Consider the following 26,626-nt stretch of genomic DNA (forward strand, 5'->3'; position numbering starts at 1 on the left):
TAGTGACAGTTGGGTCACCTGGGGGGAAAAAAATAGAAGAACATTACCTTTAAACTTTTAATGTGAACCACAGCGAGACAGATGGGGAAATGAAATAGTTGGAGGTGGCTGGGGAGAAGTGGTAGTTGTCACTTCCTTGATGCTGAGATCTTACAGTCAGGAAGGGGTAGGGAGCAAGGTGACAGGTCATCAGGGGGTGAATTGTTTTCACACACACACACACACACACACACACACACACACACACACACACACACACAATCAGAGCTGGAAAATATCATAACTTGAGACTGATGTATTCTGTCAATGTGTAGACTTTTGAGTTTCCTTTTGAACATGGCCAGTTTATGGTATTGATTCCATATACCAGTAACACCAATACACATGGTAAAAGCCTTTAAATGCATTTTCAGTGCTATTTCATATGAAGAAGCCCAAGTTGTGCTTGCCAGGCAACCATGTGACCTTTAATTAGAATCAGTAGCACTTTGACTGGTCTCAGCTCAGTGTCGAAAGGCCTAAGCAGATCAATAAAGAGACAAAGACCAGAGAGCAAGAGTGAGAGAAGGAGGGAGAGAGAAATTAACTAGGGAGAGATTGTCTTGTTGATGCGAAAGAGAAAGAAACTGTGTGTGTGCCCGATGAGGAAGTGGCTTTTGACTGGGGAAAGAAAAAGCTTGGAAGAAATGAAGCAGAATGCCTGTCTCATTGAAGCACAGAGGGAGAAAGAGGAGTGTTAGAAAGAAAGAAAGGAAGAAAGAAACCGTATATATGGCCATTGAGGAAGTGGCTGGCTGTCGTTTGTTCTGAAGGGAGGGGCAAATCTAGAAAGGGGGCAGACCTCATCGACCGAGGCGGAACAGTGGCATGCACAGACACACACATATATACACACACAGACCAGGAAGCCTAGCAGAGGAAGGGGGTGGGGTAATGTAGGCGGGGTCCTCTCTCCCTCTCTCTCTCTCTCTATCTCTCCCCCTCTCCCTCCCTCTCTCTCTCTCGGTGTCCAGACGGCTCGCTCTGAAGGGAAAACACTGATGTGTCCAGGCAGGCCCTGAAGAAGGGAATCGCTAGCAGAAAGGGGAAAGAGGGAGAAAGAAAGAAAGAAAGAAAGAGAAAGAGGGGGATGATGGAGGAGGAAGAGGAGGAGGTGCTGTGCTACTTGGACAGGGTGCTGGAAGAGGAGGAGGTGTTTGAATATGGAGATGGGGAGCTGGATCCCATCACTCCGCTACATAGACAGTTCAAGGTGAGACAGCTGGGAGGGAGAGGGCTTGAGTGCTGCCAGCATGCTAGATGCACGGGAAATAGACATACACTAGCACACACACACACACACACACGCACACACACACTACTCTAACACTGGCCGGGTTTGAGTGCTTGGCTAAATATAGCCAAGTGGAAAGTCTTATTGGTGACTTTGAATGATGTAGCGTCACTCTGTGCCGCTGTGTGCCTCAGAGCCTTCTGCACTGCCAGAGAGAGAGGAGAGACGAGAGAGAGGAGAGACGAGAGAGATGAGAGAGAGAGAGAGAGAGAGAAAGAGAGAGAGTGTGTTGCTTGGACAGTTGCTAATGTCTTCATGTAACTTGGTGACGCGGCTACACGGCAGCACACTTCTCCTCAAACAGTCTGCTTCTTGTTTAAGGAAGTTGACATTATTCTCTTTCTTCTGTCCATTAAGAAGCCTTTGGTGTATGCTTGTGTGTATACAACATGTGTGTCTGTGTGTGTGTTCTTCAGTTTGATGGCTTGAGATAAAGCAGGGCAGCGCTGTTCCTGGTCATATCAGCTCCTTTATCACACAGAGTGAGGCCAGAGTGCACAATATCGAAGCATGTAGCGTTTGCTCTATGTAAAGTACAGCTGAGGCAGATGTATCCGTGTAGCAGGTTGCCCTGGACTCAAAATCCCTCACACACCGTTGCTGAATTTCTCGTCTTGCCCTCTTGCCACACAGAAGCTCTTTGTATTGCGGAGGGAAAATATTCCCACTGTCAGAAAAATTGTTTTCTCCTCCTTTCCTGTCTGTTTCTCAGCCTGCTGTGGCATTTTCGTCAGACAGAGTCAGCCCTGCACGCCACCAACATCACACACTCTCACACACAGGCTCTATATGTTTGTCTTTGTTTACTGTGACAGTCAAAACATGCATTTTCTGTCTTTTTTTTCTCAGTGGTCAGGGCAGCCACTGGGAGTTGGCATCAAAGCACAAGCAAAATGCAAAGAAATAGACTGGGAAGTCATTGTATGTACAAAGGATGCCACAGTTTGGTGGTAAATCTCAAGTCAGCACATAAATATTTTTTTTTATTGCCTAAAACAGACGTGAGCAACAATATTTGCATATTCGTAACACCTCTAAGAAATTTACATCAGCATAACTCATATGTGAGGCTGAACTCTTAGGAGAAAAAAAATCAACGTTCAGCTTCTCTGGAGGAACACAAACATCAGCGTTCATGTCGGCAGAGTTTAGCTCAAAGCATGCAAAAAGGCCTGTGCTTTTTCCCAGTTCAGCTATTAATTACACAGTGTATTATTAAGTGAACTCACTGATGGGATAACGTAAATGCAATTTGAGGGTTTTCTCAATAGTTTGACTGGATGGTTTACTGAAAATTTTTCATAATCTATAGTTAACAAATGTGATGAGTTGTAGATAACAGTAATGCAGTAAAATTTTTGCTGCTGTCATTTGCACTGAGGATCACAAACAGAGCCTTCATCTGAAATGTACGCATACTCTGTGAATTGTCAATTGTGAATAGTCACTACCATAAAACTTTTGCACAGCAGCCATTTTGACATGAAAAAGCAGGGTAAACGCAGGTGTTACTAGTGACAATAATTAATTAATTGTTATCTTCCACTTCAATGCCTTTCCAGTGAGCCTGCATGCCCAACACCAGAGCCCTGGCTCTGTTAAACCTAAATGGAGTGGAATCGTGATTGATATCATTACTAACACCTGTGTTTACCTGCTATTTCATGTCAAATGGCTGCTGTGAAAAAAGGCCTACTGCAGTGATATGCTCCAAGTATTGAGGTGAATTTTGTTGAGCTAGTGCACAGAAATGAACAAAAAAGTGGTCATGTAATCTTTGAGATTCATTCATTTTTGCATTCCTCAAAGCAGCAGCTCACACAAATATGCAAAGGTTGATAGATGTTTTACATTTAAATATCCTCAGAAGGGATGAAGCCCCTGACCTACTGAACTTCTCCAGTGCTGTGGGAATTTATTCTAATCATAGTCATACAATCATACTCTTTTTTATATTTTATCGTATGTCATAGCTGATGCATATACTGAAACTAGTTTAGCTCGACCCTGATTGACCCTGAGGCGTGACATCAGATTGAGAAGTGGGATGTTCGTGATGACTGGGTAAATAAAATGAGGTCACAGCTCCTTCCTTCTCTTATCAACCAGGGCTGGCTGGCTGATATCACAGTAAGGATCTGGCTGTGTTAATAATTAATCCTCCTCTCTGCTACTACAGTTGCTCTTTGGCCTCTCTTAAACACTTAGATTCTCACTTCGGTGTCACAATGGACATGTGTCTGAAGGAGCTACTTTATGATCTGCACCGCATTTTGCAAATCACATAATCTCTGTTATCACTTTTTGAAACAGTGATGCTGTCAGCATGTGATGCTGGCAAAGCTCAGCTTTTTGAGAGACTGCTTGTACATATGTTGGTATTTTCACAAGGATATAGGTTAAATTACTAAGGTGTCTCTGATAATATGAAAAGACATATTTACTTGAGCGCTGTTTCAATAGCATGCCTTTATTTTTTGTTTGTGCACTACACCAGAAACTATGGTGTAGTACCTGGAGAATCATAGTGTACAAATATGATGATCATTTTGATAACATGGCGATGGATGAAAGGTATTTTATGAATGAATTGCAGATGTGGACCCCTCTGTGTGCCAGTGATGATACCAAATGTCCTGTAGTTTACTATAGTGTAGTGAACAGGGTCCTAAATTAACTCTCTGGCTCATCTGCCAATGGCAGGCAAACTGAGAAAATATGCCTGCTACAAATAAAAACTGCAACATGCATTTTTTACATACTGAGCTTTTGAGCTTCGTACTTAACCAGGATCTTCAGATGACACATCTTGCAAGAACGCAGACCTCTGGGACTTTTCTCTTAGTCTTCATGTTTTCTTTTTGTTGGCTGAACACTGGAAATGTGTTGCCACTTCTCTAATGACATATAATGATGTTTCTTACAGCAAAAACACAGACAGACAGTGTAGGAAGTGCCAAATAGTAGTAAACAGCTTTGATTTGATTGGCTGAAATCACAATAGGTGCAGTGAACAAGGAGGGTCCATCCACCTATCCCCCCCCCCTTCCACATGTTGAACTGCATTAGATTGGACCTAATAAAATGGCCACTGAGTATGTATTGATATACATATGAAGCTGGATTACAGACTGTAAATTGCTCGTAAGTATATGTTTGCCTGTATACGGTCGATGGCTCTGTGATGACCAGGTGACCTGTTATGGGTGTTGCCCTACCTCACACCTCTTGCATGCTGGGACAGGCTTCAGCCCTCAGTGCCCCCGAATGGGTGTAAACATGTCTGGAAAATGTAGGTGTATAGAAAATAAATGTGTCTGAATGAATGATGGTCAATTTTACTGATGTATTCTGTAAGTGTTAATGTAGAATGATACAAGGTGACAACCTATCTTATCATCTTGTAACACTCCCATGAAGCTCATCCCACACTGACTCACAACCTGCAGTTTTATTTGTCAGTTTTTGAAAGACTGTTTACCAGTCTAAATTTTTCACTTGAGCTCTTATGTTTCTTTATCTAGAGGGAACTGTGTCTTATTATAGTCTGTCTTCCTTGTTTCTAGACTATTAGTCAGAATGAGGGTGGCGACTTCCCTCACACTGCAGTCAAAATACAACCGTGTATTTTCCCTGGGAGCACTTGAAGTGAGACTTTCCACAGAGGAAGTAAACCATTGAGATGTTATGCAGATGCACAAGGACTCCCAATAAATTGTTATCATGTGTTGTTGTTGTCATGTGTGCACTTTGAGTGTGTGTTGGTTTCAGTACAGTAGGTGTTGTGCTAACTGATGAGTTTGTGACTTATCATAATGTGACGTTTCTTAGATGTGAAATCTGCAGGGATGAAAAAAACTTGACCACTGGATTCTTCCTGTACCTTTACACATACATCACGCTTCCTGCAAATATGTCACTGTATGTGTGTGTGTGTGTGTGTGTGTGTGAGTGTGTGACAGAGAGAGAGAGAGCAATTGTACAGGCAAACCTAACACGGCGAGACAATAATTCAGCTGTAAACGGGCCAGCTCCTAGCCTGCCGAGCCCATCTTGACACATTGACACACATTCATATTAGTTGCAGAATAAACATTAACATTTTAATTTGTCTTTTGTCCTGCAGGGAGACATCGAGAAGGGACTGGAGATGAAGAAACTGGTGCTATCAGGCTTCCTGGCCAGTGAGGAGATTTACATCAACCAGCTGGAGGCCCTGCTACTGGTGAGATACACACACACACACACACACACACACACACTGCCAAAAGTATTCATCTTGACAAGTCATTTAGTGTTTAGTCTCAAAATTTTACAGATTCTCCATTAAATTGTCCCCTACAGTGGCTTCAAAATTAGGAAAACATAACATTTCCATATTTCAAGATGCTGTTGATTTATGGCTTCGGTGTTACGTTAAATAGGAAATATCTAGATATGTTATGCATCATTTTTTACTCCATTTCCCAGTAGTTCAGCAGCACATATGTGGTATCTCTTGGGATCTCCACCAGAATTGAAATAATGTTCTGGAGGTCTGAACACAGCAATGACAAAGCCACCTGTGGGAGCGTCAGAGTCAAAGAGGTTAAAAGAGTTTCTTGAATCAAGTGGCATTACCTTGATACTGGTGGAGCTCTCCATTTTATTTTAAGGTATTTTAAGTTATGTATTCTCAAAACAAGGGAAACCAAATTGATAGCAAGGGAGATTAACGCACCAAATTGGCAGATTTAGTCTTTTGTTTGAGAGGGAAAACAGGTTTGTGTTGGATAGTAGGCGACATGGCTTGTGAAGAGTGATGTGGAGTGCAGTGCTGTTCTCTGGGTTGGTACACACCCAGCAAGCTGACATAGTGCTACTAGTGGTTAATGGTCGTACCGAGAGCAGGACCACAGTCACAGCCGTTTCCTGAAACACTATCTGACGACATCATTATGGTTCCCCATGCAGACGGACTATGTCATATCCTATCTTGCTGCAACACCACATTTATACTTGCAACCTGCAAGTATTTTGAGTCAAGTGCACCATAAATTAAATTAGGCTTTTTGTTTTTAAGTATCATTGCCCACTCTGGGTGTGCTGTTTCCATTCACCCACGTACATTACAGAGCCAATGGATCTGCCGGTTTAAACCTGTACAGCAGAAAAGTGGCGAGGCACACTGAACACACTGTGTTGTCGCACGCACAACAGTTATGGTACAACACACAACCTCCGCAATTCAACAGTTAAGACAAATATAGCTGTACTTACCTGCCAGTCAGTGAGGTAAAAGCTATGTTAATGTCAGTAGGAATGTGCTTCTCACCCGAATTCTCAGTGATGACACAACAACACAGCATCATACCAATGCCACAGTGTGTGTGTTCCTCCTTTGAGACCTGAGTCATTGAGAGAACGCCTGAAACCCGTCTGAGACTCTGCAGTCAGACCTATAAATTGTTTTCTTTCTAGAGTGGAAAAGTTGTATTTGTGTAATTGCTTTGTTAAAGGGATAATAAACACAGTTAAAAATGGAAAATTTTCTTCTGTAGACTTACTTTTTAGCACTATTATATTTAATTTTATTGTCATCGTCCACCAGGATTTGAAAGTTCCAGAAAGTCAGAAACTGAAACAGGCTTCAGATGAGTAATATGAGTAAAATGGAATAAAAGTTTACTTTTGAGTTTTAGATGCTGCATTTTCCACAGTAATACATTCAAGTAGGGCTGGGTGGGCTTTAGTTTCCCTCGTAGGGTAATGATATTGTCTGGACCCTGGTAAAACTAACCAGCTGTCCAGCAAAGTGAAAATAGCATAACATTGGAATGCAGTTGCTGTTCTGTGCAAAATATAAAATAGGCTTTTCTTGCACTCGTTGTATTCATGAAATGCTGTTACATAACCAGCGTGGAAACAAAAAACAAAACCAGAAGGCTTCTGTGTCTCTCCATTCATCTGTCCCGCTAACACTTTTATCAAGCCCAGTGAGAGCTTGTCAGTTAGCTGCTTTGGCAATGGACAGGCTATGTTGTAGGCATCAGATATGTTTTTTGGTTAATTGTCAGTGCTTTTAGAAAAGAGCCAGCTCCATGTGCCTTAATTGGAAATCGCCCACAGTCCGTAGGGGATTGACTCATCATCAGCCACCCAGGCAAACTGTTGCTCCCATGACAAAAGAAACATCCTTTTACTTTTTGCTTTTGTAATTCCATGCACCTCCTGCCACTTCACACAACTCTGACTCACTTTGAGCTGGCATCCAATCTGATTGGTCAGAGGAAGCACATCAGAGAGGACAGTGAGCCAATGGCAAAGCAGAGAGGCAGATGTAACTCTGGGTGAAAAACAGTAAGAACAGAAACCTTTTTTCAGGCGCCGGCCCAATTAGGTCACTGACAGACCAGTTGGCCAAACGCAGCTCTAAAAGTAGAAACATGACTCAAACCCATTTTGCGAGGTTCCACATGTAAAATAAACCAGAACATGTGTAATAGAAAACAGTTATTCTGATTTGAATGTGAGTAGAATTTCCAATAACTTTATTATTTATTGCACCACTCATAGTAAACTTCAATCTTAAGTGCATTTTATCATTGAACATAATGCAGAGCTTGAATATAAACAATACCATGATGATTACATTGAAACTTGTATACTTCTGCATTGATGTACATGCCGTTGAATTCCTGCACAGATTATCAACCAATCAGAATGTTCCACCTCATGTAGACTTGACACAACACCTATGTGGAGGCCCTTTTCAACCCTAAGTACATACCAAATAGCATCAGTGTGTGTTTTACTGAAATATAAAATGTGCGTAACTGAGTCTTCACCAGCTGCACTCTGGTTTTGGCACACTGTCAAGAATTTTGCTGCCATTAAACTTCCTTTCGGCATCTCACCTAGCAGGTATGATAATATTTGGATTGTGGTCTTGCATTTTCTTGATATATTTGGCTAATCTCTGGGAGGATTATTTCCACCTCGTTGAAGGACACGCACCCCTTATCCCAAGGATGCCTGTTTTGCCTGTGATTGCTGTTCTTAATCAGCCAAGCAGTGCTTACTGAGTCTCTGTTCTGTTCCAGCCCATGCGTCCTCTCAAGGCCACCGCCACCACATCTCAGCCGGTTCTGACCATCCAGCAGATTGAGACCATCTTCTACAAAATCCAGGACATCTTCGAGATCCACAAGGAGTTCTATGATGCCCTCTTGCCCAACATCCAGCAGTGGGATGAAAAAGTCACCGTGGGACATCTCTTCCAGAAACTGGTGAGGGTGAAATGGGCTGAAATGCGCCTGGCTCTTAGACTCCATCGCTCACAGAGTGCAGTAAATGAGTGTTAACAGGAGACAATATCAGACTTGTGCTGCTTTTCTGCTCGATGAATCATGCTTCTCATTCAGACTGTGTGTGTGTAGGTGTGTGTATGTGTCTGTTTTTGTGGTCTCATTGCATTAGTGGAGATGAGCGCTCTCTGGTCTATCACACTGTCATATTTGCACTGGATTATGTAGTTTAACCAGGCTCTTTTAGTACATAATATAACAGCCGAGCTGTTACATGTATGTATGTGTGTGTGTGTGTGTGTGTGTGTGTGTGTGTGTGTGTGTGCCTGCCTGCGTCTGTGGTCTAACTATATTAGCAAGGCTCCAGACCTTTGCTAGCCACCACAACAGTTAGTTCAGCCTCTGTGTTAGATCATCACACTGTCATATTTGCAGTGGCTAATGTTTAAACAGGGTTTCCCAGCATATAATGTAAGAGCATAGCTGTTATGTGCACCTATGTTTCTGTGTGTGGTGTCTTATTTTAGACACTGACCACAGCTGATATCAATACACTGATGTATGGTGTAATAGCAGCTTTCAAGTGAGATGTCAGAAGCTTTACAGTATGAACTGTATGTGAAACTAGTCAGTCAAACATGTCTCCTGTATTTGCTCTAGTGCACTGCCACACCCTCCTCTACCTGTAAACAGCAAGATGGTTTGGAGTATCTATTTAAGAAAGCTCCAGTTGGAGAGAAAAAAAAATATTTTTGCTTTCTCTTTTTCTGTAATAGTGCGCATATTATAAGCCATAGACAGGGTACACACTCGTGCTAATTTTAATATGAGCCTTACTCCTCTCCCATCAGGTGTGTCACTCTGGAGTTCAGGTTTAAGTTTATTAAGAGCCCAATATCACTGTTAACAGTCTCAAAGGGTTTTACATGCCGACATGAATGTTTACATGCCACCTACTGTGGAGCTTGTAGGAATTAGGTGTTTTGCTCAAGGACCCTTCAACTGGGTGGATGCTTTCTGAGATAGCAGCTTGAACCAATAAAAATCATACACACAGGATTTCTATGGCCTGAGCGCTTGTCCTCTGGTGGTCTTTCTAACCACTGACCACCCTGCTGTCCAAACTTTGGTCGACTTGGTTGATCGATTTGACCTACTTTTCAACCAATTAACTGGTTGATGGAAGAAAAAAAAACAATTAAAAAACTCTGCAGGTTATAACATGCTTCATGGGCAATGTACTTGATCTAGAGTACAGTGCACTGCGGGCACTTAAGCCTACCTGGTAGCCTAAATTAATAATAAATAAACATAAAAAGCATGTTGTAGCATATTAAATCATTTTTAACCTAATTATTTACAGCATGCTGACATGATGGTCAGTATTTACCCCTGGGTTGTTGCGATACTTGCAGCCAAAGTCATTTCCACTCCACTGGAACCCGGCAAACTCGCCTCCTCCTACTGAGTGTTGGCTAGCTGGTCAGCAGTCGCGTGATAATCTCAATCTGGGTGTCAATCTTGTGATTCATTGTTATTTTCGTACTCAAAATGTACACGGCTTCATTGTTGCTCCCTTCATTCAGATCATCAGACACTGTCACTGTTTGAAGTGCAACTGTAGAGACTTTTTAGCTGTCCACACGGAGGCTCAGCCCAATATAATGCTCCTGCACTTGTCTAAGTGGCTAATGGGATAAAAGCACTGAAAAAAACCAACCAAACAAAAAAATGCATCCAATAATGCATTTCTCCTTCCCTACATGTATTTCAGTGAATCACAAAGCACATGCATTTGGCACATGTCTTGAAAACGATTGCATCATCTAAAATGTGCTCTGGCCTTAAAGAGAGAGGCATTCAAAAATACATCAGGTCTTCATATGTCTCTTCCATCCTCCAAAAATGACACATGCTTCTGCTTATGAAAGTAACACCAGTGTCTGCCCGATGAGGATTTGGGTCAGACAAGAGCATATCGACCAACCAATTGACCGACCAGAAGGCTGCAGCCCAACTTCAACAGCTGCAGTTGTAATTGTTGCAGCCTCATGTCACAGGAGCTTTAAAAGAAAGTGGATATTTATTACATTACTTTCTCTTTTGTAATGGTTGCGCAATCTGCTGTATTATAATCCTGCTAAAAAGCATAGAGTACTATCAGTGAATATCTAATTCTTTTTTGTTTCAGCCACTTCTGTCTGTTTGGAAAGAGATGACATGAACAATGTGTTGAACAAAAGCTGAGAAACAAGCAGCTTAGGCTTCTGCTAGATAGCAGTTATTTAACACTTGAAGATTTCATCATGTCTGTGCTGGGGGAAGACAAAAAAAAGTTTTACTCATGGCTTAATGTGAATGCTAAAAGCAAGTTTAGGAGCTTTCAGGCCAGTGATCAGACACGCGATTAATCGTTAACAGTATCAGTGATGAAAAGGTTTCATACATTTAAGTTCAATCCATTTGTGGATCTTAAGAGATGTGATTTATTCTTGCTAATGAGCTGTGAGTTTCTCAGATGCACTATTACAAGAAATTCTGTTATATTTTGCCAAGTCTTGAGCACAGTGCTGTTTTGACTAGAGAATAGAAGCGAGTGCCATGCCAGCTCAGACAAATAAACACATCAAAATATTGGATGATTATATAACCAAGACTTTGTCAGCTATTTCAGTCCTAGGAAGAGAAGTCATGAAGCTCTAAAATATGCCTCACTTCACTGTCCTGTGATTCAGCACTTCTTCCTTTGAGCCAGATTTGATTCAGGACTGCAAATGTTTTTTGTAATGTATTTCAGCATGTGCAGCAATGGACAGGATTGCTTCACCCAGCCTTTTCAAATATAGGAACAACATAAGCTTCAGCTGACAGATGGAAGTCATATAACAATGTGGTGTCCTATACTGCTTTGAGGTCATGAGGCCAGAATAAGATGGGTAAATTAAAGGCAGCCAATGTAGATTTTGAGGAAGCATGATATCCGAAAGGCCAACATTTTCAAACTCTTCGCCAGTTGCTGATGCCAATAACAATATATGCACGTATTTGTTTCCACCTAATTATAGAGTACAAAAAGTCTCTACTGTAGTGGAGTTAACATATTATGGATACTTTTATTGTGATGGCCCACTGGCAGATACAGACATAAAATACAATGTTTTTCAAAATGAGCACATTCACTGAGCAAAATAAGAAAATACTTAAGTTTAGGTTACATAAAACATGCTATGTTTCTTTTTATATAACATTGTCTTTCAGACAAAACTGTAAGATTCATCCCACTTAAACAGGCTTGGATGATGCTGATGAGACAGTCCTGACAGCAGCTATGACCAGGGCAAATTTGACCAATTTCACATGTCATAGCCCTATCGGCAGAATTTTTCATTTTATACTGATACAGACATTTGATTTTAAACATGATATTGACCAACACTGATGATGTGCCAATATTATGGGACATCCGAAATAGATTGGTTCTGTTTATATTCAAAAGGTCTCACTATAATACATTGTATGTGTCCTTTGGGACTAAATTTCACGTTGAATGCATTTCCTACCTCAGAGAACAATTGCAAAGCTTTATTTCGCACTTTTTTGAAAGTTGAATTGCTCACCCTGTCGTGTGTAATATGTCACTCCCATGCAAACAAAATAGGGACCTGGTTTTCTTTTGGTGCACTATAGCGCCCACCATAAACTGCGTAACTTTTAACACTAAATTAGAAAAGCCTGGTTAAAAATCCTGGTTTATTCTGCTATTAAACAATATCATAGCACATCCTTCTTACTGCTTTCCCTTTTCACTGCCTGTACAAACTGACATCAACAAAAATATTGCAGTCAGCAGTACCTGCCATAAGTATGACACTGGGATCATTATTTCTTTCACATGTATTAGCTGTAACCCACTGCAGTGCTTGTAAATGCAGCTAGTGCTGTCTGTAGTAAAACATTTGGTTGAATCCTGCTCAGTGTCAAGAGTGATATAAGTGTTGACGTCTGACTGTCTGTGAGGAAGACTGATGTGAATTATGACAGATCTGATGTGTACTAACAGAAAGCAAATGAACAGACCTTGAAGATAGCGCTCATGCAGAAATGTAACTTTTTTTGAGTATAAACAGTGCTCCCCCTTCCTCTCTGGACCACAGGAGTCCCACCACCAAGTGACATCTATTAGTGAAGTCATCAGCTCCCATCTGTGCGGTGTGTACATGCGTACGTGATCATGTCAGGCGGCAGCTAAACATTTAGTCAGACTGGCAGTGCGACGGTGCAGATGGTGGTGTAATTAGCCGGTCTGCTCCCTACTGCTCCTTGTCAGGGCCACGGTAGCCTGGAATGACTTACTGGAGCAACACACACTCGGAGAGAGGCACAGAAAACCAGGAGGCAGGGGATAAAAGCCAGTCACAGTTCCAACTTTTCCCACCTATTTTAGAAAAGAAAGGGGCTCAGCTGCAGCCTTGGCCCCGCTGTGTCTGCCACGATTGCATTTTACAGGCTAAATAATTAAAATCCCCGGAGGCATACAGTGGGAAGAGTCTGATCTTGCTGTGGTCATGGTTCTGACAGGGCTTTGGGACCAATAAAACCAATTTGCAAACACACAAAAAGGAAGATAATACAGACATGCCTCCATCTTGGGGCTAGAACTATATCTGTAATCCACATTATGCTTTCTGTGTAATTGGATTACGATTACTTTCTTGGAGATAACATTTTGGATTTCTTTAATTATAATTAGCATAAAAACTGGATGATGGATGTCAAAATATTGGCTCAGACTCTCTATTTTAGCTTGTTAGGGTTATCTCACTTAGATATATGCATTTTTCTGTCATGTCGTGTTCTTTGCTTTGTAAAATTTATAATTGTAGCCAGGTCAGAGATGCTCAAAGTTGTGCCATTTTGACTGACTGTTGCTCGATAATGATCACACCTGTGTGACTGTATTGTTAAATCACAGAATAACAGAAAGCCACGTGTGAATGAAATATGTCTGCTGTCCCTTATTGTTGCGACTAACAGCTCATTATGTGTCAGTGGAAAACTTGATGAGCAGTTGAAGCGTTAAGCATTAAGAGGAACTACGGCCAACTCACCTCTTTTAGTTTCTCTGGTTGTAATATAACCATTGACAGCAGAGTGCTGCCCGCTCTTGATTGTGCAGTTTATTGTACGCCCAGATTTCTGTCTGCAAGGCAGCAACACATAAGAGGAAAATGTTATTTAGCTACAGTCAACCAACCACGAAATACATTTCTAAACTGATTTTCTAAACTATAAATATTCAACATGCTGATGCCAAAGTATTTGAGGCTAGCTCATGTAGCCAGAAAATTAAAGAAAATTAATCAGCAGTTAAATAATTTCAATTTGCATTTATAACTGATTACTGCTATTATGGCTTGTGGTCTGTTTTTTATCCGTTTGTCAGAGTGCTGTGTTCAGTACGTTTTTTTTTTTGTTTTTTTTTAATGTGCCCATGTCTCCCCTAGAGTAGTTAACTGTCCCAGTTGTTTCTTCACTCAGATAAGTTGAGTGACTCAAGTATTAATTTCATAATTAGCTTATGATAATATAATAATCAGGCCATGTCTAGACTTGTGTGCTCGTGTTGAGGAGAGAACAGTTACATTCTTGTGGCTCCATGGAAACCCCAGTCCTGCCAAATGCAGTCAAGGATACAACTTTATTGCCTAAAAATAATTAATATGAGATTCTAAATCCCTTATTGCCATGTTTGCCTTTGTTCTCTTTCACTGTTCGTGGGTATATGAGCTAGGCTTTCACAGACAGTGGGGTAGCAGCCACAGTGAATAGTTAATTCAAAACAGTGCTCAGATGATGTGTTGGGTATTGCCCTGAAGATATTGTAAGAGACACGGTTTCGACTGCAGTCTGCTGTCCAACATAACAAAGACGATTTCAATTTTCCATTCTTTTTTCTCAACTAAAAACTATTTCTAGTCAACATACTCTGTGCTGTCTTTTCTTTTTTTTTCTTTCTCTGTGTGTCTTTTTTTCCTACTCTCACACTTTCTATTTTCTTCTCATCCCCCTCATGTATCCTTTCCTTCCCACCTCCCATCTCAGAGATAGGCTGTTGCTTCATACCAGCAGATTTCACCTGTGATCTTGTTGTTCAGAGTGTGGGTGTTCTGTTAGAAACATTGCTCCAAGTCCTCTGCCACGGAGAGTTTTCATTCCGGCCGCAGCTTGTCCAGCGGACATGATGAGCCGATGATTTACCACAGTCACGTCATACTGTTCGGTTCTTATTTTCCAAGCAAGCTGCCAGGCCAAAAAACCCTATCAATTGAAATTCAGCAACTGCACATGGAGGCTTCTTACTTTCAGCTTTGGTCTTCAGTTTAGTTGCGCTAATGGTTAAGCATATTCAGATCAGTTATGAGACGGAAAACGGTGACACTGTACAGAACGTGCCACTCATTCGTCTGACTTTGTTTAATCCGTAATCCATCTGAATGTTTATGTCAGAATTGCTGCTAGATGGCTTTTATAAAAAAAAAAAAATGGCTTTTTATTTTATTTTATTTATTTATTTATCTTGTTCTCTCCATAGTGCATACCGATAAACTGATGCACAACCTCATTCTTAAAGTGTCCTGTGAGGCCTGATGGTCCTCTGACGTCTTCACTGTCACAGCCAGCTTGGCACTTCACACCCAGAGGGGAAGTGGAGGAGAGGAAATGAAAGATGGGGGCGGATGGGGTGGAAGGTTGAGGGGGGTCAAAGCCAAAACTAACAAGTCTTATTCATTAATTCTATTCAGCTGAATCCCATCTCCTTGCTCTAATAGGGTGCCGTCGGCTCTCCGGCCGGGCCCTTCAACTTTAGCTGGAGCAGGATGCATATGCATGCGCTGCCGGTCCACTGCTTTTGTTCCAGTGTGCACACACAGCACAGTGCAGTACAGTAGGGAGAGGCAGCTAAATGAGAGGAGAGAGAGAAAGAGAAAGCAACTCGCTCCAATCAAGAGTGCTGCACTGGGCTGCCAGTGGCAGTGGTGTTATGGGGATGTGATTACACTTTATGCATACAGTTTGTGTATGCGTGTGTGTGTGTGTGTGTGTGTGTGTGTGTGTGTGTGTGTGTGTGTGTGTGTGTGTGTGTGTGTGTGTGTGTGTGTGTGTGTGTGTGCGCGCGCGCGCGTGTCTGTGCGTGAGTGTGTGTGAGATAAGCGTTAGTAAGGTAACTCCATGTGTGCTGATAGAGCAGAGGGAGGACTGCGCCACTCTTTTCATCCCTACACTTCAAGCTTAATCCTAATGGGCAAAGAAATGAATTCATCTGCCAGAGCTGTACAGGAATCCTAATAGAATCATCTCATATAGGTGTGCCAGGGGAAAACCCTCTATATTCTGCCCTTATTGATGAAAGAAAACAGTTACCTAACTTAGCAAGTTGTACTTATTGCAGTAAGGTTTACGCCTGCTATAGTCAGAGCTCTGTAGGTGTTTTGTTTTTGTGAACCAAACCCTCATCTGGTCTTCATTGTCTTGACCAATAAAAAAACATTTGAAGTACAGTAAAATCCAGTGTTCTCCCTCTCTCTCTTCTCCCACCTCCTTTAACCTCACATCCCTGACTCTCTGCATCCTTTCCCATGTTGCAGGCCAGCCAGCTGGGAGTATACAAAGCCTTTGTGGACAACTACAAGGTGGCACTAGAGACAGCGGAGAAATGCAGCCAGGCCAACAGCCAGTTCCAGAAAATATCAGAGGTATGTTGCTTGGGCTCCACAGCTGATAAAACACCCGCAGAGTGACCTGGATGCATGGCGAACATGGGTGAATGGCAGAGATGCTGCATGCTCTAAATTCTGTAGTTATGACTTTGCTTTTTGGTCCTTCTTGGTCAAATGATGGAAGTCACTGTAATAGAGGCACTTAAATTGATGAAAAAGGTGATATACTGATGTAACTGTGGTACTCTATGTAGCACTGAAACATAAAAGAACCTTTGTGAGTTAATTTTGAGACATTTGTGTGATTATTGTAAATGAGACCATCATCCTGAAGACGATCAGTTTATGCCAGCCTCTGTGTGTTATTTTACATCATGCAACACCAAATCAGTTTGTGGGAAATTTGCTAATTTGCTTTATGGCACAAAACAGGTAGAGGACACTGTTCTTCCAGCATAAGTAGAGCTTAAGCTTTCCCGCTTGCCAGCTCTAGCATGTAGGGATGTAGGGATATTAGCACATGCTAACACAGACTAGACATGAATTATAATTTAAATCAGCAATGCTAACTTTGCTTTACCTGGTTAACATTAGTTCTGAAGTTTACAGCCAAGTGACCAGTCCAGTCCGATAGAGCCGGACAGTTTTCCTGTTGTGATCTCATTTATTCACTCAGGTATAATGATACCTAATAAGATAGGTATCATTATGTGATACCTATCTCATTCCTCCAAACTTTATGCAGTCACTGAATGGCATGACTTCCATTGTGTGATACAGCTGACCACATTTTGCTGCTGTCTACGATCCTTTGTGCTCTTAGCCGGTCAAATGAGAGACTTTCTTAAGATGTGGAACCAGCATGATTTTGAGGGTCAGTTCTTGGTGGAGTTGATAATAAAATTTAAGTTGTTACAGTCTGATTTATTTAAACCAAAAAAAAAAAAAAAAACTTGGTAAGAACAGTTCAGTAGCATCTTGACGTCTTGACATTGTGAATAGCCCCTCAGTGCCTATGCTTGTTTACGCTTGCTCAGTTCAGTTTCTCAGCTTCAAGTTTGCAGGGTCACACACACACCCCTAGTCAATTTCTCCTGGGACTGATAGTGAAGTGAGAAATGACTGAGTGTGTTGTTTATCTGTGGGCACAGAGATGTTTAGAGGGCAGATGTGGAGAAAAGTGGTTTGAGGATTGCAGAACTTCCAGTTGAACCCTCTGGAGATCTTGTAGACCTAATTTAGTCAAACATCTGTGATGGGAGGTGCTGCCCTGATAACCCCCATTACATGCAGTACTCCCCTTTCCTTTAAGATCGAAGCTAGCTTCATACAGAAATACACGCCCACAGTTAACACAGGAGACAAGTGCTTGATTGATTTATTAGAGCAGTGGGAATCAGCTTGTCATACTTGTAAGTGCCATTTCAGGACTTTGACTCCTGCTCATGCCATGAAAGAATAACAGACCTTTTTGTGGAGCTGTCAGCCACTTTATAATGTCTGCAAGGTATTAGTATTTCACAGGATAGAGTCATCTATTGTTTTGGGTTTATTATCAAAAAATGCATAGCAAAAAACCTTTGCTTGATTAATGTTTTCTCACAAACAAACCAGACAAGTGTGTTTTGGTTTTGGCTGTAAATGTGATTCATTGCAGTTAAAAATTGTGAAGGTTTTTAAGACGCAGACTGGCTGCACACGTCCAGCTGCCTCAGTCTGCTGCAGTGGCCCAATACTTCTTCATTAGTTCTACCAGCCTCAGCCAAGCCGGCACGGGGCATTGCACAGTGTGAATGTGTGTAGTATGTGTGTGTGTGTGTGTGTGTGTGTATAATAAAGGAAATTGATTAGTTCACTCATTTATTTTTTTCAGAACCTCAAAGTAAAAGGTCCAAAAGATTCCAGGGAGTGTACCACAACTGTCACAATGGAGGGTAAGTATGTGTGTGTGTGTGTGTGTGTGTGTGTGTGTGTGTGTGTGAGTCTGTCTGTCTGTCTGTCTAAGGCTTGCTTGGTGCTTTAAGACTCCAGCGCTGCCTATTCTACTTGTGTATGCAGTGGCGGGCTTTGGGAAGCAAACTGGCGCATGTGTGAGCTCTCTCTCTCTCTCTCTCTCTCTCTCTCTCTCTCTTTCTCTCTCCCTCTCTCTCTCTCTCTCTCTCTCTCTCTCTCTCTCTCTCTCTCTCTCTCTTTCTCTCTCTCTCTCGCTCTCTCTCTCTTTCTCTCTCTCTCTCTCTCTGTTTCTTGCTGTCTCTCTCTCTCTCTCTTTCCTTCACTCTTGCTCTCTCTCGCTCTCTCCTTCACTCTGGCTCGCTCGCTCTCTCGGGTTGAGAAGCAAGGCAGTGAGCTGGAGAGCAGAGTGGAGAGAGCAGAAGAGAGATATGGAGGTGCTACTGGTCCTCAGACTGTGTTGTAACTGCACATACGGTAACAACTGCATGATGTGAAGCTATCTCTTTTTGATTTACGCCACTTGGATCTTTGTTTTTCCTGTTGTTTTCCTATGGAGAGGATGTCAGTGTCTTTGATGCTACTGTGTGTTTGCTGCGAAGTTAGAACAGTAATTAATTAGCTGTCAGGTATTCTAGGAGACTTAAAGGAGGCAGATTTAGGATGCTGGAATATCTGATAGGCATTCGGGACTTTGTGCACTGACGTGATGTGTAAAATCTGTCTGTCCGGTGTTGATTTTCAGGCCACAAGCGCTGCGTGGTTGTGTTTTCGGTGTCCTCTCTGTGTCTGTGCACGTATGTTCATGTGTTCCAGTCCCGGCAGTCGAGGTAGTTTTCTTTTGAAATGTGGTGCGAGGTTACACAGGCGTGATTGTCTCGAAGATGCTGCTTGCCGGGATTGACAGGCAGCGACGACTCTCACCTTGTATCACACAGCACCGGAGGGAGAGGAGAGTCAAGAATGTATTAGGGCAGAACGGAGAGGATGGGTTCAAGACAAGAGGACAGCCGCTTCTTCAGTGTGTGTCAGTGAGTGTGTGTGTATGTGTGTGTGTGTGTGTGTGTGTGTGTGTGTGTGTGTGTTTTTAAAAGCAAGGCACGTTCGGTCTATACAAGAGCTGCCGGCCCCAGACTGCTCCTCATAGAGAATACTTATCATCAGTGGATCGGAACAAATTTGTCTGTGTGTGTGTGTGTGTGTGTGTGTGTGTGTGTGTGTGTGTGTGTTGGGGAGTTGGCATATGCCTCACAAAACTACTCTGTCAGGTTCTTGTAAACTTAAGCTGTTTTGGGGATTTGGCTCGACTGAATCAGTGAATAGATGATGCGCTTTGAGAGGAAAGAAGAAGAAATTGGACAAAGATTTTACAGCTGTTTTAATTAGAGCTGCGTATTGGCGTTGATTTGCTGGTTTGATTCCATTCCAGTTCACAAGGTCCCGATTCGATTCAGTAGCAATTTTGATTCCATTCCATATCGATTCAGGTAGGGATATTTCAGTCACAATACCGGCTTTTGTCCACTTCCTCTTTAACAGTGATTTTGCATGTTTATTGTAATGTCTGCAACATGCATTTTATGTATTTTAGAACTCCAGTATCATTTTTCCTGCCTTTTATACAAACACTGGATTCCATTCTTTCCACTACGACATGAAAATTAACTTTCAGAGACTTCAGACTTTCTTCACACCAGTATTTCATGACCGTAATAAAGTCGTTCACATTAGTTTTTCTAAAAGCAGCAGCGCTGTTGTATTTTCATGATTTGAAATTGCGCTGAGTGAAATGGTCCTTCTGCTGGAAAATATCCCTGGGGAAACATTTGCTTTACACAGAATTATCAGTTTCATGGTTTATGAATGGCAATGACTTTAGCTGCAGAAGCAGAATATTAAAAGGTTGGTGTTTTAGCCACAAAATTCAAATTTGAAAACCGAGTCTATGTTTGATTCTGTGTTGTTAAATATTCAGTAACCCCTCATGATTTCCACAGTAATTTGCTGCTATGTAAAGTGTAGGTAAATTGTAGTAAATGGATCAAACATTCAAAATCACTAGTATGATCCTTTACCATCATGGATTTTAAATCCAAAGTGCATTGTTTTTATGGCTTGATGACACTGACTTTAGGGGTGGGCAAGCTCCTGCCATTGTTCATTCATTCATTCAAAACATGTAATTTGTTCAAATTTGTGAGTTTCTGCTGGCTTGTAGTTCAACAGACAACATCTGCAGTATAGGGGGTGTGCACAAATAACATTTAACGAAAATCTTTACACATCGGCTGAAAAAAGTGATAGATCAAAAGATCTCGGGATCTTGAGAATCTGTATTGGATCATTTGAATGAAAACTGGAAAACCAATATTTTCACCCGTGTGTAAATGAGTGCATCGTTTCAGGGCGAAGAGTTTCCAAATTATGCAACGATAAGCAAGCGTGATACGCTCATCACAGCCTGGCCTTGTCAGGATGACAATGAGTGGGTGGGTGTTCATACGTGCGCGTACTCACGTGTCATTTTGCAGCAGTGTGTACCTGTGAAGCGTCTTGTTAATTTATGCATCGCAAATGAGGTACAACCAACCTGAGCGATCCTGGCTGTTATAGTCACATTCTTCTCTTGTGTTTATTGCTGACACAGACCATATGCTTGAGGTACTAAGTTTACCATGGTGGTTAAAATGAATGAGAAAGCAGATAGTTTCATATTCCCTCAACAATCGGTGTTTTACAGCGCCCAGGGGTAGCTGTTCTGATTACTGTTTATATTGCAGTGCCTTAATTACCTGGCGAGTCATGGACAGATTTCACCAGCTGTCCTGAATGTTTCCACGTCCAGAACAGAAAATACAAGATACCGGTTACCTTTTCAACCGGTTTTCAACTCTGACAGCTGTAGCTTGGTGAAAAACACTATCACAATATTATGATATCTAAAATCCTAACTGATAATCTCAAATCACGATAGATAAAATATTGATACGTTGCCCAGGCCTCACTGCATCGTGTTTTGCTCCATCCTGCAGCTGGAATAAATGTTGTTTTTTTCAAAAATACATAAGAGATCAAAAATCTCTGATGTAAATATCTTATGAAAGCACCAGTTGTTATCCCTACAGTATTATCACAATATCAGTATCAAAGTATTTGGGCAAAAATATTGTGATATTTGATTATGATATACGCAGTCATTCTGGCTGTCTTTATTTCCTTTCTTTGCTTATTCCTTCCGTCTATACATCCCTCTATCCATGATTTCTCATTTCCTTCCATCATTCCTTTCATCCTCTGTCAATCCATGCTTCTTTCTGTTTGCCTGTCTGTCCATATAATTTACTTAAACTGTTTCATCTAATGACTAATGGATGCCACACAAACACACTGAATCAAACAAGCACCTGGCATGTAAACCTACCGTTAATAAACGGCGACACTCTTGCTGTGTATTACTACCTTTTGCTCACCGTTCCATAATCCCTCTATGCTGTTTTTTTTCTCCCTCCCTCTCTAATATTCTGCCTTTATTGTTCTTATCCAATCTGTCCCATTGTCTCACTCCCGTCTCATCCTCTTGCCACAGCTCATGTCTGACTTTGGTGACCGGACAGCCTGCCAAATTTTGAGGGCAGAATGTTAAAGTCCGTGTCCTGGGCGCGGACCCGTGCAGTGTGTGTGAGTGCGTGAGTGTATGGCCTACCCTCTCGTTAGCAAAGATGAACTGTCTGTCCATTAGCCAAGTTGTCAAGGCGACCTTGCAAAGGGGGCCAATCAGAGGCGCCTTGTTGTTGCAGGCCATCGACTTCCAATTATCTGCTCCTCTCTCTCGCTCGCTCTCTCTCTCTCTCCCCTCCTCTCATTTTCTCATCCACTCTTGCCCTCTGCTCCTTAGCAGACTTTGAACACCTCTTTTTCCACCTATACCCATATAATGAGCTAGAATGAGGGATGCATGGCTGTATAGCTAGTCCGCAGTAGAGGCCATGATTTACAGTTTACATATACACCTATAGCGACTTTAAATTCATTTGTGTCACCTGCATTACTGCTGCAGACAGTTCTCTCTTGAATGGTATACAGTAGAACCACATATATTGTAACCCAAAACAATAAAAACACTTCCTCTTGTGAATGGAGCCAATGTGCAGCAGCTCATGGAGTCAGCTCAGGACAGTGGGTGCCCGCTGCATTTTCCTTCACAGGGACGAGCAAAAGTCGATGCAGCAGTATTTGCTTAAGTAGTAAATAATCACTTATATTGATTCAGTTTTTGTGCTGCTGCCTTAAAAATCCTGGGCACCCACACTGGTACTTTCAGTTGTGTTGGTCAATTAGACCTCCTCTCAGGACACACTCCTGTCCTGAGTGTGTTTGATTGACATCTCACTGACTGTCCTATGACAGCTTTGTTGCAACTGTTAGGATGGGACAGTTTACCCCGTCTTTATTGATTGATGAGTCGATCTTGATCAAAACTGACATCACCATGGACTAAGCAGAGCTCCACCAAACACCAGAGGTGTAATATGTATGTATGTATTGGGTAAATGTAAGCACTTGTAGCTTATATCAAAGGTTTTCAAACTTCTTCATGTTCTGGACCCCCAAGTTGACTTGCATTAAACCAAGGGCCCTTATTTGAAGAGATTTTACCCCACAGACCCTGATATAAAATAATTTTATTTACCTCAAGTATTACGTTTTTTAGATTCAGACGACTGGCCAATAGATTCAAAGCAGTGAGATTAAAACATAAACTAAGTTAAATAAATTTTATTGAGGAATCCCTGGAACCCTCTCAAGAATCCCAGTTTGAAAGCCACTGGCTTATATTATATGTTTTAATGCGGACCCCAGAAAGAGTAGCTGTTCAGGGAATCCAAATAATTACTCAGTTTTTACTGTAAATAACAAAAGGCGATTTGTTTTCGGCCATTTTTATGTGCTCTTATGTCACTTGAACTGAAATCAGAGAAGCCGGCACTCTCAAATGAGACCCATCTTGTAATTCCAAGTTGGATGACTGTGCAATTCATTTTTCCCACAAGTTGGAGCTCACTTTTTTGGAGTTGAAATGAAGGCAGTATAAGAACCAATGTACAAATATGTACAAACAACAGAAGTCGAAATTTACAGGAATACCCTATAACCACAGCGAGCGCTTGACTGAGGCAGTAACATGCACTGTGAACTCTCATACTCTGTTCTAATATGCACTAATTGCTAATATGCAAGCATGGAATGACTGTTGTAACGTCAGTGAACTTCACCTAATGCTTGGGTACACACAAACACACACACACACACACACACACACACACACACACACACACACACACACACACACGTAATTAGCGGCGTTCTTAGCCCTTATAGTGAGTGCAGGTCCTGTGGTGCTGAATTCTCCCAGAGGTAGCAGTATTGGTTCACAGAGCCAAGACCGATGATGGAGGCGGCATTATTAATGACCAGAGGGTGGAGAAACTTCAAAGAGAATCAGCAGGGACCTCTAGAAGATTCTCTTTGGTCTCAGAGCTGAGAGAGAGTGTGTGTGTGTGTGTGTATATGTGTGCAAAAGTGTGAGATAGTGTATGTGAGTGTGTAAAGTTTAATATGACAAGCGCTATCAGTAGATCTGAACATGCTCCCTGTAGGGTTCTGCTCTCGTTCTTTCGTGTCTTTCAGTTTAAGTAGGAGACAAGAAGAAAGCAGAGCGAACCCTCGATACCGAGTGTACAGAGGGAGAGAGAGAAGAAAAGAGAGAGAAGAAAAGAGAGAGAAGACGTCTGTAGCACAGATGGTGGGAGCACTGTCCAATGCTTTACATAGATCAGTGTAACATTCAGGGGGAAGTGTAGTTCTGTCTGCAGCTCTCCTTGGGAGCAGAGGCATGTCTGCTTGCCTGGGACGACCTGCTCTGCATACAGAGAGCAGCTCATTTCTTTGGTGAGCTGAAGAATACGATATGCAGTGTTTGTTTTTCCCTCTAGCTTGAAAATCTTTGCTTTTCAGCTGCTAATTTTCACCACAATAAATGACAATTGGCTTGGTTATTGATTTAAAAATCTTGAAATGGTTTACAGATGTCTATGTCCCAGTGCGATTGGGTTGTGTTGCTTGCATGACATTGCTCAAAATTTCTTTTATACACATATATGCAGCATTTTAAATGCTTCTTGACACCAGTTATTGTTATTTTGAAACCTTGACATCTTTTTGGCATTTCACTATTTGACTGTTAACACCCAGGTTTGACAGAAGTAACTCAGAATAGATATTCCCTCCTCCAAACTCTTTCTCCCACTCACTCATCTCTCGCCATACATTTATGTGTTCACTTCTTAGTATTTTCACATCTGCCATCCTGCCTCCTGCCTATTTCCCCTCTTGTCATTTACCCCCCACACACCCCCATCTTCTTCTTGGTCCTCTCTATCTGTGGGAGTTTCTCACCTGAAGCTGTCATGTGTGTCAGGCCTGCTGCTGTTCACACAACCTCAGCAGCAAAGCACTCCTCAGGGAAACCAGCCTTGTGTGCTACAGCAGGTTGAAACTGTGTTTTCAAGAGAGGAAAAGGTGTGTGTCGGCACATGTGTATTTGTGTATTTGTGTGCATATGGATTTGTGCTTTTGATCATAGCAGTGCATGTGAGATTTGCACATGCACATGCACGATTGATCTAGTGGCGTGGTGTGAGCGGGTGCTCACATCAGGCAGACGCAAGTTTACCTAGTAGCAGCTTAAATTTGCAGTGGAAGCAAACTGCCTCAGAACCAATAGGAGGCCGGGACAGCGCCGAGCCTGGAGATGGTCTGCATGTTAAGCAGCTTGCCTGCTGACTTGTGTGTGTGTGTGTGTGTGTGTGTTTGTCTCCTTTCATTGTGCCATAAAGGACCCACCTATGTAACATCAGATATACAGCCAAGTTAATGAGGGAGAGGGTCAAGGACACATTTCAGCAGGGTACGTTTGAACCCTGTTGTTATTCTTTGGTCAGACGGCGGGCTCGGTATTTATCTGAGTGCGAGTGTTTGTCCTTGTGTAGCAGTAGAGGTGTGACCTCTTCATGTTTGTGTGTGTTCTTGCAGATAATTGTCTCAGTATGTTATTGTCAACGCTGCCTCCTTTTCCCGACCTCAGATACCCAGTGGGTGCTGGATAGCCATTACTGATGTTTTCCCCCCTTATTTATGTGTTTCTCTATACTTGCCACACAACTTAAGAGCTCTTCTCTTCTCTCTCCACAGCTCTCCTTTATAAGCCCATTGACCGCGTGACCAGAAGCACCCTGGTCCTTCATGTGAGTACACAGCGTGCACTTACACAGCTTGAACTGTCATATATGCACACAACAGGCCCAAATGAAAGGGTAAAAAACATGAACACATTGAACTAGAAAAGATGCAGCCATCAAGGTACACCGTCAGTAGACACTGGGAGGCAAATCCAACCCATGGAGTAAAAACTTTCTCCGTATCTTGACTTGTCACCAGCAGCTCGATGCTCCACACAGCAGCGCAGCACATTGAAATGCAGCACGCTGAAAAGTCAAAGTCCTCTCACTTGTAAGCTGTCTGGGCCTGTTTACCGAAGCATCTACCTTTCCTCTCTGTCTGTGCTCAGTCACAATGTCCTCCTCCTGCCTGTCTCTCTTGGTGAGCCACAACAAAGTGGAAACCGCCCACCCAGCTAGCAGAGATGCCTGGATGTGTCGAGTTGAGTTTGAGGAGCGTATTTCATGAATAAGTTTGCATGAATCTGTCTAAACAATTTGCCTCACGCATCAAAGGCCGGTGGGTTTCCTGCAAAGGTCACGTCCCTGTCATGCAAACTAAGAGGTGGTGAGAATTGGCGATGTTCGTTTCGGGAGGAAGACAACTCATCAAGCCTCCTGTGTCAGCTGTCCTGTTGAAATTCATCAATCCAGCCAGCACTGATGAAAACGGTTTAACCAAAAACAAGGAAATGAGATTTACAGTGGCTCCCATTCTGAAAGACAGTTGTGTATGTGTGATGGAATTACGTAGTGAATAAGACAATACATTTCTTGGATGGCATTTTAAAGAGCTGTCAAACCCACACTTGTGCCAATGTGAGAATATATCTCTAACAAGGTGCAGAGGAAGGTCAAGCAGAAAAAATATTTTTTGGGGAAAAAAATGCATAATATGATATATTCAGGTGGTAGCTGTTGTTGAAATGACTTATTCTGTGTATATTTTGCATTAACACTGAATGGACAGTGTTTGAAAAGTAGGTTAAATTACTGACGTTTTTTTTTTTTTTTTTTTTTTTTTTTTTACATATCTAGAAAAACAATTTTATTTGTACAAAG

General features: G+C 42.0%; 1 protein-coding gene across 4 annotated transcripts in view; it reads left to right on the top strand.

The window, feature by feature from the left end:
* The window catches only part of abr (ABR activator of RhoGEF and GTPase), a 151,936-nt gene that overhangs the window by 61,438 nt on the left and 63,872 nt on the right, over positions 1 to 26,626 (top strand). For 3 of the 4 annotated variants that reach the window (XM_030068686.1, XM_030068687.1, XM_030068688.1), the window contains exons 3-7: positions 5,460 to 5,558; positions 8,416 to 8,601; positions 16,266 to 16,373; positions 18,211 to 18,271; positions 25,539 to 25,591. In XM_030068686.1, the coding sequence (XP_029924546.1) occupies positions 5,460 to 5,558; positions 8,416 to 8,601; positions 16,266 to 16,373; positions 18,211 to 18,271; positions 25,539 to 25,591 (507 nt within the window). Of the gene's footprint in view, positions 1 to 1,015; positions 1,253 to 5,459; positions 5,559 to 8,415; positions 8,602 to 16,265; positions 16,374 to 18,210; positions 18,272 to 25,538; positions 25,592 to 26,626 lie in introns of those variants that run through there. The other variant, XM_030068689.1, reaches the window with a different exon arrangement.

The sequence above is a fragment of the Myripristis murdjan genome, chromosome 14, assembly GCF_902150065.1.
Source record: "Myripristis murdjan chromosome 14, fMyrMur1.1, whole genome shotgun sequence".
Lineage (NCBI taxonomy): Eukaryota > Metazoa > Chordata > Actinopteri > Holocentriformes > Holocentridae > Myripristis > Myripristis murdjan.